The sequence below is a fragment of the Xenopus tropicalis genome, chromosome 1, assembly GCF_000004195.4.
Source record: "Xenopus tropicalis strain Nigerian chromosome 1, UCB_Xtro_10.0, whole genome shotgun sequence".
In the NCBI taxonomy this organism is placed as follows: domain Eukaryota; kingdom Metazoa; phylum Chordata; class Amphibia; order Anura; family Pipidae; genus Xenopus; species Xenopus tropicalis.
The window spans coordinates 55,276,435-55,291,125 of NC_030677.2; the positions used below are offsets into that span (position 1 = coordinate 55,276,435).

A 14,691-nucleotide genomic window follows, 5' to 3' on the forward strand; every position below is an offset into this window, starting at 1 on the left:
CCTAGAATAGCTTTAATGACACAACCCAATGTGCACTTAAATTATCAGTTACTTTGATGGATCAGTCACTAATAGAGCTGCCACATTTTCTGTTAAAAAAAAATATTTTAATATTTCTTCTCTATTAATATCATTGGAATCAAGCATAATTTTTACCAGTCAAATGGCAACCCTGGTCACTAACTACTATCTGGCAAATACATAGGATTTAGACTTTGTACTTCCTGTTTTTAGCATAAATCTAATCTCAGTTAATGGTGACACACCATTTTCCCCCAAAACACAAGCTTCTATAAGTGCACAATATAAGGCTACTGCAACATGGGCGATTCTTAGCCTGCGGTTAAACAAAGACCAAGGATTCACCCCTATGCTGCTAAAAACTTCTCTATGTACCTGCACGTAGAGCCACTGCATGTGCCCAGGTGCAGCCACATGGAGCATATTTTTACAACTGCACAATCGAGCAGTTCTGCACTTAAATCCGTTCCGTATGGCTGCACCAGGGCTGACGCAATGGCATCAGGTGCAGGCACATAAAGAAGCTTTAAGTAGCATAGGGGTGGATACTCAGCCTGTGTTTATCTGCAGGCTGACAACTGCCCACGTGTGCCAGTAGTGGAAACATTTTATTTGGCCATGGTATCCCATGTGTTGTCCTTGTCACCCCATTGGCACTATTGCCTAAGGTTAGTGTAAATAAAACATCCTAATAACATATTTACAAACATTACCTAAATGGAACATTATGCATGGCTGTACATATGCAACACCTGTTGGTTAGATGTTAAGCACAGTCGAGCCCTACTCTAAGTTATTTGATAGTAAGCCATTAAGGATATAAATTTAATAGGTATTTGTTTTGGAGGGGTGAGAAGGAAATCATAAGCAAATTGGGATCTTGATATGTTCCTGAATTTAATGTAGACACACAGGGGCCAGTTTGGGATTTCTGGTTAACTGCCAAAACATAGCCTTTCCTAGTGATTAGTATAAATGGAAACACTGAGAAGGCTTCATCCTGGTAATCCACACTCATGAGGATACCAGTTAAGGTGGCCTTACATGTAGCAATTTTGATTTTTCGTGCGACTATTGGTCGAACGATAGATCATTCCCACCCTCCACTGACGTTCATGGCTGAATCGTCAGATATGGAGTAGAAACAGTAGAAATTCTACCTCCTTCTGCCGATTTTAACCTGGCCGATCGACGGATATCTGCAGCCTTTTGCGATATGGGTTGCCTCGCCGCCATACACGCACTGAATATTGTACGGAACGTGTATGGCCAACCAGGATTTGGGGCAATAAGATCTGGAGTAATTGATTCAACTCCCAGCATGTTCCTCAGAGAGAATAGCAGCTCTTATTTGTAACACAATTAGATTTCATTGTTTACCTATTCATTTTTTCCAGGATTTCCTTTTTCCCCTCCAAGAGCTACTATACCATATTGCTTTTCACAGGGGCATGATTTTTGATGATTTAGTGCACAGATTTGCTCTTTGCAATACACCTTTGGGCTCATAGCCCAAGGGGAGATTAGTCGCCCCTGTGGTTAATCTCAGCTACCGCAGGCGATCTTCCCAAAATGCCTTTCAGTCGGCAACTGAATCAGTTGTGGAAAGGCATGGGCAGCGCTTAGATTTTCCAAAGTCGCGCAATGTTTCCTCCTGCTGACTTCAGAAAATGAAGCAATAGTGGACATCAGCCTTAACTCGAGAAGGAATGTGGGAATTGTAACTCAACAATTGTTTCAAGTCTGCTAATTGCACACCCCTGTAAAGAACCATTCTGCATCATCTATAATCCCTTTCCTTCTTTTTAAGGGGACAGTATAGACCTGTGTTCAATATAGATTCAATTTATGGTGCTTATATTGTACTCTGCCTACTGTTGTTAAGTACATTTCTGAGTGTGATAGAAGGGCATTAGGGATGTCAACAGCTGCTGTAAGATAAGCATTTAGAACATTTCTATTTCTAACACTAACAATGCAGAATAGTGAACCAGTGGTCATAATAAAAAATACATTATGTAGAGGTTATTCAGAAAGCTCCAAAGTAGAGGAAGGTTGTCTCCCATAGAACCCATTTTAAGAGAATAATTCAAAGTTTTAAAAATGTATTTATTTTTTTCTCTGTAATAATAAAACTAAAAAAGTAGCTTGTACTTGATGGTAACTAAGCTGCATGAACTGGTGGCAAAACAGTCCTACTGGGTTTACATCACTTAACAGGTAAGGAGATCCAAATCACAGAAAGACCCCTTATCCAGGAAACCCCAGGTCCCAAGCATTTCGCTTGGACAGCATGCGCATATAACATATACTTTTTTTGCTAAGTGATGCGTGCCAAACTCTTTTCTGTATGTTATATGTGATGTCTATTTAACTGGCCCAGATTGGGCAAATACCTTTTTGTTTCAAAGGGCTTTTCCTCTGCTATTTATGTGTGGTTTGTTTTTCCCTTTACATCTCCCACACCCAAATGGTTGTTTCTTCTCTCAAAGAGGAGGACACGTGTTGCTAAGGCAAATCAATGTTTACTGAGTAAACAGTAAATATACATGTAAATGAAACTCCAAATAACATGCCCATTGTCCATAATATGGAGATAGCTGTTGTGAGTGATGACAGGATGTGAAGTGACTTTCGCTTTGTTGACGTCTGCAAGCGATTACCCAAAAGCTTGGGGCTGTAGGTAAGTTGAACCCTTTGTGGTTTGAATGGCCTCAGGCCTCACAATAGTGCATGTTCTAAGGACATCCGAAGCACAAAGTGTACAGAAAAACTACAAGCAGCTTTGCCATGTCCAGCTGTAAGCGCATCAGAACAAGAGCTGATAACCTGGAAAAGATATAGCAGCCACTAAAATAAACAAACCAATTTGCCCAGGAGCAAACTTTTTTTTTTTTTTTTTTAAGGGCTCTGGCACACGGGGAGATTAGCCGCCCGCGACAAAACTCCCTGTTCGCGGGCGACTAATCTCCCCAGATTGCCATCCCACCGGCGAAAATGTAAATCTCCGGTGGGATGGCATATGCGGCGGCGCGATTTCAGTGAAATCTCGCAAGTTGCCTCGAGAGGAAATTTGCGTGATTTCAGTGAAATCGCGCCGCCGCGTATACTATCCCACCGGCGATTTACATTTTTGCTGGTGGGATGGCATTTCGGGAAGATTAGTCATCCGAGACACGGGAGATTTGTCGCGGGCGACTAATCTCCCCGTGTGCCAGAGCCCTAAAAAGTCCAGCCATGGGTTCTTATAAAAGTCAATGCAACTAGACACGCTGCAGTTTCACTGTGCCAATTAGATGCCACGACTTTTTAAAAGTTGCAGCTTCTAATCACCACGTGTGTCTTTGTCCTTAACCCATAGCAACCAATCACCATGTAGCATTTACCATTTACCGGTCACCTGTTCAAAAACAAAAATCTTATTGTTTCTATGAGTTATTGCTACTACTCTTGGACAAACAAATATTTTTAATATAACTATTAATAGTAATTCCATTTGGGTTCCAATGCAATTTTGTTTTTTAATTTGAGAAAAATAACTGAAGTCAATATGTATATGCAAATGAAGGTCCTCTTGTCATATTTTAACAACATTTTGGTTGTTTAGGTCTGTCAACATAGCAAGTTAGTCTCTAAAATCCCATGCTATAGAAAACCACAATACAAATGTAAGCTATAAACAGAAGAAAACTATATATCATAGTGTCCACACTCCAAATTGGTACACTGGCAATTTGCATATGTAGTAAGTAACTGCTATCTCCACTCAGTAAGGGTGAAGCCACACGGAGCTACTACTAGCAACTTCTTGTCGTGGCTACTAAAATAGACAATGCTGATCATTTACTGATAATTGTCTGAACGTGTGTTTTAGCAGAGGCAATTCTCAGTATTTTCTATGGCAAGGAATTTTCTGGAGTTTAGTAGCCATGAAAAAGTAGCTGCTACTACTAGCTTAGTGTGTCTTCACCCTAAAAGTCAGTATATAATGCTTAGCATTACTGATCCAGACATTTAGGGTAGTGGTACACGGGGAGATTAGTCGATTTCCCAAAGTCGCCCAAAGCTGCCTCTCAAGGAAAATCGTAGTGACGCATATGCCATCCCACCGGCGATTTACGTTTTACATTCTTGCCGGTGGGATGGCATTATGGGGAGATTAGTCGCCCGCAGTAACGAAGATTTGTAATGGGGCAACTAATCTCCCCCTGTGCCACTGCCCTTAGGGTGAAGACACACGGAGCTACTTGTAGCCATTACTACTTGTTGTGGCTACGAAAATAAACAATGCTGATCATTTACTGATAATTGTCTCTGTGTGTGTTTCAGCAGAGGCAATTCTCATTATTGTCTATGGCAAAGTATTTTCTGGAGCTTAGTAGCTGTGAAAAAGTAGCTGCTACTAGTAGCTCAGTGTGTCTTCACCCTTAGCCCTGCTATGGCTGCCAAATAACACATATAAATAAATGTTGAGATTTAAACCTTAAAAAAAGGTTATTCTTTTCATGAAACCAAGGTAGCATGACCTGAGTAACAAACATCCCTTGAAAATTCCTACTTCCGTCTGCTGTTATGCCCCTGGTTGCTACGCCCTGCAGTGGCAATAAAATCTATTTTGTAAAAGCACAATGACAAACTATGGGTGTGGGCCTCTGTGGGAGTCCAGGGGCCTTAAGGTATCTCACTGATTGCTTCCTTTATCCCAAAAGCAATGCTTACGTTAAGAGATGCCAATAAAGTCAGTCAAATGGCACCAGGTCCCATTTAAAAGTTCTGATGAACGTGTGCTTGTAAGCCCTTCTCCCCCCACCGCCCTACTTTTATATAGTACAACAAAAAGTAATTTATATGCTTTAGGAGTTTCAATATATCATATTATAGAATTAAAATCTACTTTAGTAACTGCTCTGACTATAGTCAATTGGCACCCAATTAACCAGTTGCATGTGTCAACAGCCAATTCTTGGTTTTCATGAATGCTTATTCTATAATTACAAAGACTATCCATTGTTAATGCATTTGTCTAAGCTTAAGAAGTCCCCAGACGTGCATAGTGTCGCCATTAGTTTGCCAACTTACCGCAGCCAGTAATTTAGAAGACTGACAGAGCTCTTTGAGTGAGCTTCTTGGCTTATCAGGCATCATTAATAGTATGAGCAATTACATGCATTAAAATAGCATAGTCCTCAAATAAATCCTAGCTTAATTAGAACTCTAGTGGGTGCTGAGTGATTGTACAATGTGCGTCAGTGCTTTTACTGCCACAGTACATATAGCATTAGTAATTGGCAAAGCAAGAAGCTTTCAATCCTGCAGCTCACCAGCAGGTAACCATGGAACTGATCATGTATTCTCTTCTGAGCAAACAACATTTTTGACTGAAAATAATGACCAGGAAAAACATGCAAATATTATTCTGGCAGGTAAAACAACTCTGCTCGTCATTTCAAGTCTCAAGTCACTATTTCCAGGTAATTCAACACTCTGCCACCGGGTAGGAACATAATGAAATTCTTTTTCATTTAAACAAAATTTTCCACGGAGTAAAAACTTCAAACCTGTTGATTAGCATTTTTAAATGTGCACCGTTTCCTGTATATGAAGAAGTCGCAGGAGACTTGTTTGGCATGACAGCAAGAGTAATTTCCTAGGCAAAACTAGGTTAGCTAAAGGACAAAAATAGTAGGAGATTATATATCATAGCTCAGGGACAGGTGACTTGCTTTATTCCTGTACTTTTATCTGGGGATAATAGAATAGGCCTCATAACATGGACACCAAGAAAACCAAACGAAAGCATGTCATCTGATATACAGCAGATCTACTATTTGAACTAAAACTGGAACTTTCCACAAGGAAGTAGTAGACAAGCAGAAAATACTACAAACCATGGGCAGATAATCTATGGCTTTGTGTTTCATTCATTCTTCTGAGATTTACATAGAATAGGCATGTAATAAAACCCGGCCCAAAAATAGGAGCAATAGGAGTTGGGGAGCAACACAAGCATGACAACAGTTCTAAGGGGGTGACCAATAAGGGCTGTGATTGATTATTTGGTAGCTCAATCTAGACTAGAAGACTACAGGAGGCTTTGTTTGGCAGTACACATGATTTGCTTCCAAGCCACTGGGAGTAACATCAAAGGGGTTGGTGAGCAACATGTTGCTTGTGAGCCACTGGTTGGTGTGAGTACAGGTTTAATATTGGGAATCACTGTTTTACAAAATCAGTAAAAGTTGCAGTTCTGATGATCTTTAAGGGCAAAGACACATGGGGCAATTAGTCATCACGACTATTTAAGGGCTCTGGCACACGGGGAGATTAGTCGCCCGCGATTTCGGCAAATCGCCGAAAATGCTTCGCGAGGCAACTTCGGTGATTTGCAGAGATCGCCAGCGCAGCGTGTGCCACCCCACCGGCGACTTACATTTTCGCCGGTGGGATGGTAGTTCGGGGAGATTAGTCGCCCGTGACAAGGGAGATTTGTCGCGGGCGACTAATCTCCCCGTGTGCCAGAGCCCTAAGAAGTTGTGGCGATCCAAACAATGTGCGTTTAGTCACTGCGATTCGTATATTAATCTATGGCAGTTAAATCGGCATGATTAGTTGCCCCTACAAAGTTTATTTTAATAGTCCGGGCGACTAATCGTGTCTTCGCCCTAACATAACACACAAGTCTTAACACCAATGTACACAGAGAATTGTGGAGTGCACAATACAAACATGTTGTATACATGCACATAATTATAATTTAGCAACTGCAATGGATATGAATGGCTACAGGATTTCATTTTACAAATAAACAAACTCTGTTATTGTCATGAATAAAATGTACCTCTTCCTTGGCTTCTCTGAAAGAGGACTTCAGATTCCCTTTTGCTTTGATCAGTCCAGATCTAGGTTCCTCCTTCTGACCAAAAAGTTCCTCAATTGTTTTTGTGTCGATCTGATATTGTTGCTGCTTGGCAGCCATAGTCCAAATGTTGTTTTTTCCTCTGACCTGCTCTTCGGGAATAGTTTTCCAGAAGAAACTCCTCATCCTATTCCTCTTACTGTTATTGCCATGTCCATTTCCCACTTGGTGTGGCAGTGGTGGAGGTGGTGGAGCACCAGGTAATGGTGGAGGTGGTGGTACATTTTGAAATGGGAGAGGTGGTGGTGGAGGAGGAGGAGGTGGAGGTGGAGGCTGAGGTGGTGGCGGTGGAGGCTGTTCAACCATTAACTCCGTTATTACCACATTGCAGTCTCCATTTTCTTTGTCATTGACCAAGGAGACACAATTCATAACATGCATCTTGGCGCAGTCCTTTCTTCACAAGGAGCATCACTAGCATCAAGCGCAAGGACAGAAGAGCAGCATCCAAAAATGAACTTGTCAAATTTCAAATCCACACCCTTTACACAATGTAGGCTCTATCCTAAAAGAGAAAGGAATCTGTTACAGTTTTGCAGCACAGTTAACAGTGCTTCTAGAACCAGCTAACATGTCAGCACTACATAAATATAGGTAATGAGCCAATGTGATAATGAGCTTTAATCTGCTACTATGCTCATTACTGTCCAACATGCCAAAAATGCATTTCTTATTTTGAGGAATGTTAGCCAACAGTGTTGTGCAGACTATAGAAACATATGTCAAAATCAACAGAAACATTTCACTTCACTCTAGAAATAAATGTAAAACTACTAGTGAGTAAAGTATAGAATTTCAAAGAAACTAGACAGTTGTCCACACACACAAACTTAACTCCTCAGTGCAACTATGCTTGTGTGAGCTATTAAAGGGAGGGAGAATATAAAGATATGTAGCCATCAAATATCAGTCATCTGCGGCAGCTATTCTGGTAATTTATTCTCCTTTACATTTGGCTAAGACTTGAAAGCAAACATGCAGAAGACATATTAACACAGAAGTCCACCTACTAGGAGTTTGTAGAGTTTGTATTGCACAAGTGCAGTTGCCAGTAGCGACCAAACTTTGTAATTTTTCAACCTGTAGCAGACTGTTCAAAACCAACAGAAGAGCTGATTGGTTTCTATTGTGCAGTTTAGCCCATAAGTTTTTGTAAATCAGACCCACTGTGTTTTAAGGCTGATGTTTAACATACAAATCCTGGAAACATTTCTGCTTGGTTACATCTCTTACTGGTCTCGATTACCAACCCTGCATATTTACTCTAGAAGTACATTCTGTATTGGCTCACAAACACTGCATGCACATACATATCCCATATCCTTTATACTCACACAGATGAACAGCACTGGGCAAACAGATCTAAAGGGCCAGTTAGCCAGTACTACTTGCTGTGTATGTTCCAAAAATGGTGGGAATACCAAAAATCCCCAACTAATCAGTCCTGCAAAGAGACCTTGCATGTATCCTGTTTGCCTCCTCCCCAGCAAACAGAATATTATCAGCAATATCTCACTGCCAGGGAGTGGGCAACAGTTTGATGGAGTATCCTACATACAATACCATCCTTTACTCTATTTTTGCATGGCCTTGATCTGCATTTCCTTAAAAGCTGCACAAGTGGTACATTTAAGAACTAACATATAATATTAACAAAGAAGACTCTTTATAAATCCTACATCACAGATGCAGTGTATGTAACTGTCTCCCTGCTGATTTAATAGCCAAAGACAATGAACTGCAGACTTTCACATACACACACCCCTCCCGAGCACCCAACACACTATTTTCTCACTCCCCCCCCCCCCTTTAAGCTTCTCTGGGTGGTCTCTCCATAGAAGAGTTCTTACAGTTCTCCATGGCACGTCAATATACAAGAAAATCCAAATACAGTTTCCTGTAATAACAATCTTTACAACAGTGACACCCCTTCAAATTAACCAAAGATAACACAAATATAAAAAAGGTGTGCCACAAAAAACAAAAGTGAATCCAGTGCCATTTAAGAGATTGTAGCCAAACAAATATTATCACAATGCATATAGATAGATATAGATAGATAGACAGATCAATCTTATTAAAATGTATCAGCCTGTCTTTTGTCTTGAGGTCGTCAAAGCCTTTGGGGAATACCAAAAAATATTACAAATATTACATTATAAGAACCACAATATACTTTTATTCTATGGCAAAATATTAGTATATCTTAGGAATACCTATCAATTATTATTTTGTATCTCACTTTAAATGCTATGAGGAAATATACAGGGTAACCCTGCTGCAGCGATGCCTGAGTATCTAACTTTGATCACACCCCATTGTATAGAGGACCTGCCCTCAAGACCACAAGGCCACAGTCTCTTCTAGCTACTGGCACAGAGAGATTATGATACAAAATAAAGAATATGGAAGCAGTGGCCAGTCACTCATTAATGAATTCTATATTACAAGTAACAAAGAGAAAATTAAAAAAAGGATTCAGTGGTACAAAGTGTCTGGAAAATAAAAGGGAATTTCCACTAAAATAATGGATTGTTTTGGCCACAACTAGGGTAATACCTGAGTTCCTGCATTGCAACATTGTATATTTTAATACAGCATAGCATCCATGTTATTCTAACACCATGTTTTCTATGAAAAAATATCCTTCTGTTGTAGCCTGGGTCATAATGGGAGAAATAGTACATGCAGAAGCTGCTTGAAGAGAACCAAGAGCGCAAATGTTTGAAGAAAAAAAAAAAACTATATTGTGCTGTGGAGGCCAGCAATTCCTATTTACGTCACTAGATTTAGAAGGGCTTCTTGAAACTAACTACTCAGTTTCACCTTATGAACAGCACAACAGAGAGACCTGCACTACATAAGCCTGATAATGCATCCAAATGATTTGCTGTAAATTTGGCAGGAACATACTGAAGTGATCGGGGGAAGTGAGTGAAAGTCTTGGTTTTTTGCTTAAAGAAAAAAGAGTGACCCATAACAATTTTAAGAGAAGTGCCACTTAAAGACAAAGTAGAAGAGAGTTACAATACAAACATGCAGAGTAATGCAGTTTCAATGAAGCCTTTAGCTTTTCAGTTCACTTGTATTACATCCAACACAAAAATGGTATTTCCCAGGGCTTGGGGCTAGAACCCATATGTCCCCCTTTCTGCAGCTACTGTCACACATACTGACAATGGCAATGGGCTTATGCTGAAGGTAATCAGCACTCACATGGCAGGTACCCCTGTATCGAACACCCTGATACCCAATCTTGCTATTTGTCTGGGAAAGGATACACACCGTGGCAAACATACACATTGCATTTTATAGCAGCAAGCAAAAACTCACAAAAAGGAAGGAAAGTGTATGATCTGATTTCTCTCAAACAAGGAATATTTTAGGGAAACAGCCTCAAACAGGAACTCAAATCTGAAGCTTTTTAGGTTTAGCTGAACTACAACTAACCTTTATAAAGCTCTCTCTTTAAGCTGGGGACCTCAGCTTTCTTACTATGCCCTGGCCCTTATCTACTGGCACTGCTCACAAAACCAAATTACAATAACAATGCCACTCAGGACTTCTGAATGTTGGCAGCATGTAACTAGTGTTAGTGATTTTTTAAATAAAAAACATTCTAACGTCTAAAGTGCATAACTGAAAGTTTAAACCACATCCTGTTTCTGGCTGTGAGTATCCCAAAGAGGTGTGACAGCTTTAATAAAGGCCATTCATTGGTATCCAAAGACAATAAAGACTCGCAAAGAAAGCTTTACATCATGGCAGGGAACAAATCACTCACAACATACTGAAAGTGCAAAACGTTGCTTCTGGCAGTTACCACATCCCAAGCAGAACAGTAAGGAGATAAGGAACACTAGGTAAACTCTCACGAAGATCTGACAAGACTTCTCACCAAGACCTGACTACATCCTTCCTTTAGATATTTAACAAGCACTAAGCCAGGAAGAAATAGAGCAAATTATCAGGTACTTGTGCACTCAAACCAACTGATCTGTGCAGCTTAGTGGAATGTACATGAACACTGGTAATAATGGATATTTCAGGGCTCAGTAAAGCTTACAGACTTGTCGCTTTGAAATAAAAGTGTAGGTTACAGTATAGGTTATGGTATATAAGGAAAGAGTTACATAGATTAGTGGAGGGCTAATTCAGGTGTACATGCCCCAGCAGACTGGGAAAACAAGCTTTTCTGCACCAAGTGCAGCATTTAACAAATGTTTATAGCTAGTTACAAATTATCTAAATAAAAAAGCAAAGTTGCATTGTTAGCAGGCTGTTAAAAACTACAATTTACACCAATTTGTAATACAATGTATTAATACATGAATTTAAATTCCCAGTAATGGCTAAGGGGAGGAATCGCTCTCGTTGTACAGAAAATAGGTAAAAATCATGGCATTTCTTAAAACAGAAGATATGTAACTGACACAAAGTAACCTTTCAGATAACAGCAAGTCATTTCTAAGATTTACTGAATCTTTAAAGAAAACCATGAAAGAAGAAATTCATGTGTACAGACGCCAGTAAAGCAAAACCACATAAAATGATGTTTTTGCCCTTAAGGGCTGCCAGGTACATATTCTCATACACATTATGTCATAGGATCCTAAAATTAAAAAAATAAATATTGTACAGGGGTTCTGTTTCTTGCACATCCTAATGCATTCAGAATGATAAAGTTTTCCTGCAAGTTAACCATTAATTATATTTCCCATTTTTTACATGTTCTACATTTAATTCCTTCTTGTTCTATAAACACATGCTACTCAAAAATATAAGGATATGGTTTGTAGTCAGGAAAGCACCTAGTTTACCCATAGATGCTCCCGGAACACGTGTTCACAATTAAGTTAATATCCTTGTAGTAAATACATTATGTGAATGGTAGTTCTGGACAAACAGATGCTCAAAAAAACAATATCTATAATATATATACATCACAACTTAACATTGTAACTGTAAGTAACATAGAACACATGGTTACTGGTAGTTTTTAGAGAAGAGCCATGTCCTGCAGCCCTGTACAACACAAGCAACTCAACAGCAGTCAACTGGGACCAATACTTCAGCACGATTGGCTGATGGGTGATTGTGATTTGCCCACAAAATGTCTATCAATGCCAACTCCAAGTTCTTTGGGCAAAGGTCCTAAAATTTGGGAGAACATACTGGCAGATATGTAATAATATATAACTATTTAGGATGTTCACAACAATAAGAGGCTGTGGATGCTGAAAGTTGCAGATCTTCAAAAGAGAGTGGTTGTCTATCTCTGATAAAAAAAAAATGTTTAAAACTGCTCATTCATTTCAGCATTTGTATTGTAAATATCCCAGCTAGGTTCCTAGTCTGTAACGCAAGGATTTCTGTGCTCAGATGAAGGCACAACAGGTTGTTTAGGAGGCTACCATGGGAAAAACCAATTAGTAATGCTTGTGATCATACTAGGATGAGCTCAGCCTCCCTCCTCCCCCACACCCTCCGCAGTAGGCTCACCCTGGCTTACAATGCAAACCTTCGCTGTTGTCACTTGCCAGCCTCCCCATTGAATGCTCCTAGGTGGCTGTTACTAACATCTAGCGTCCTACCCCCTCCCTACGCCAACCCACTCTTGTCTCCACGGCTGGGACCAAGGCGTTTAGAGCTACAGCTTGTATTCAATGGAAAATAAAGCCCTGCAACCATGGCTCCAGGTCACCCCAGTGGCAGCATTTGTGTGAAATCAATCACTGGCCTCACTGTGTGAACTGCACACACAATGCAGCACAAAGATACACAGGGCTCTGACACAATCACTGGTCACTACTTTAGCATTACAGGATTCACAATGAACTCAAACTTTTCACTGCTTTGGTCTATGTCGGTACTGCCATTGCCCCTTCTATTTAACCCTTGAACATGAAAAGTTCTTTAGGGCAAGAGCTAAAAATCCTTCACATAAGTCATGGAAGAATAATTTACCCAGTGTTTCCTGATAACCTAAGGCTGCTAGAGGATGCTGGGAGTTATAGTCTTAAAATTTCCAATTGTTGCATCAAGCACTAGCACTGGCTCCTGTGTAAGTTAACAGGATCGGTAGAGCAGGAACATGAGTTTGGCAGACTGTAAGTAGGCAGAATTGACACGTACAAAGAATATTATAACTCTGGGTAGCCTCTCTGTGCAAATCACCTGCATGTCCCAGGCTTATGGTTCCTGTCACTGGGGCAAAAGCAGTGGCACATTTCTGAGTGACACCAGGGTAATTGGCAAGGTGCAGCAGCCATTCCAATAAAGCCACAAACCCCAGTCCCCATGCCCATCACAGCAACATTACCAGGCTGGTTAACTCCCTTTACACAAGTAACAACATAATAGTCAGTACAACTAGAACTATATCCCATCCATGCCAGCTACCAGCAGAGCACCTTCCTTACTCACTTTATGTGTTCATGTAAAAACGGGCATATAGTGCAGACTAAATATATAGAGCTGCCTTTATGCACATGTATAAATGCACGCATAATAATTAAATATAAGAATACTAAAAATAAAAATGACAAGTTGCTTTTAGCAACCCCCCTGGCCAGTCTCAGTTGGAGTAAAGTTAGAAAGGCATAGGGGGAAATGTAATAGAGCCCGGGGATATCCGACTTTTGACTGTCTAGTTGATGCTGAACTACAACACACACACACAATCGCTTTGGACCGTGGTTGGCCAGTCCTGATGTGCGCAGCAAAATATCTAACAATATTGTTTTTGTTAATAATAATATTATTATTATATAGCACCAACATATAACGCAGTTCCGTAGGATAGTTAGACAACTGCATATTTTCATTACTGGAATATTTGGGGGACAGAGTAACTCGCTGCCCTGATAACTAAACGTAGCACTGAATAATAATGCAGCCCCACAGTACAAAGTATTTCCCCTCCATATGCTCAAATGAATTGGTACATCTGACCCTCAAGACACAGGTAAGCGCAAGCAGCCGAACCAATGGATGTAACAAACCTAGGGGTATCACGCTTCTTATCGCCGAACAAACACACCAAAGAAAGCTCCGAGTCCCCCCTTATACAGCGTTGTGGGATAGTCCAGTCTGGTTTCAAGCAAAGGCAGAGGCAGCAGGGGAAACTCGGTGTAGCATCCCGCTACCTCTCGTACAATATACGCGCTTTCTGGGGACATTCTCCTTACCTGGGCTCTGCTTTCCGCTCCATTAAGCCGTCGGCAGCTTTAGTCCAGGCAGAGGATGTAAAGCAGAAGTGAGCGGCAAGTGTAATAATCCAGAGAAGCGCAGAGTTACACTTCCCACTCCGATCTCTTGGGAGAACTCTTCCCTTTTGCCTCTGCAGTATCCAACTGACTGGTGACTCTTAGTTGTGCATCTAGACGCATGCGCAGACTCAGGTACGCTTCCCTCAGACTCGTCCCTCAGACCTGCCCACTGGTGCGGGCTGACTGCCCCTACTGGCACTGAATACTGGCATTGAGGCTGCTGCTGCCCTGCCAGCGCGGTTTCATTCGCCGCTTTATGTATTCACACAACAAAGGGAATTCATTTAATTACATCTTACTAATTACTTAAATAACAAAGAAAAAAGGCATGTTCTACTTTTATTTTCCACCCAATTCTAATTAGCAGGGCCGTTTTTGAGGCGTCTGTGCTGCTGGCCTCATTTCTATAGTTAGCTGGATGTGGGTACGCTCACACGCACTTTATTTGTGAGGTTTCAGTAATTCCCACGCTTACACACAGTC

General features: G+C 40.7%; 1 protein-coding gene across 1 annotated transcript in view; it reads right to left on the reverse strand.

The window, feature by feature from the left end:
• The window catches only part of fhdc1 (FH2 domain containing 1), a 33,893-nt gene extending 19,489 nt beyond the window's left edge, over positions 1-14,404 (reverse strand). Inside the window, exons 1-2 of the mRNA XM_002933493.5 lie at positions 14,128-14,404; positions 6,860-7,442 (exon numbers count right to left, since the gene is read on the reverse strand). Of these exons, the coding sequence (XP_002933539.2) occupies positions 6,860-7,318 (459 nt within the window). The 5' untranslated portion in view covers positions 7,319-7,442; positions 14,128-14,404. The remainder of the gene's footprint in view (positions 1-6,859; positions 7,443-14,127) is intronic.
• Between the last annotated feature and the right edge of the window lie 287 nt (positions 14,405-14,691).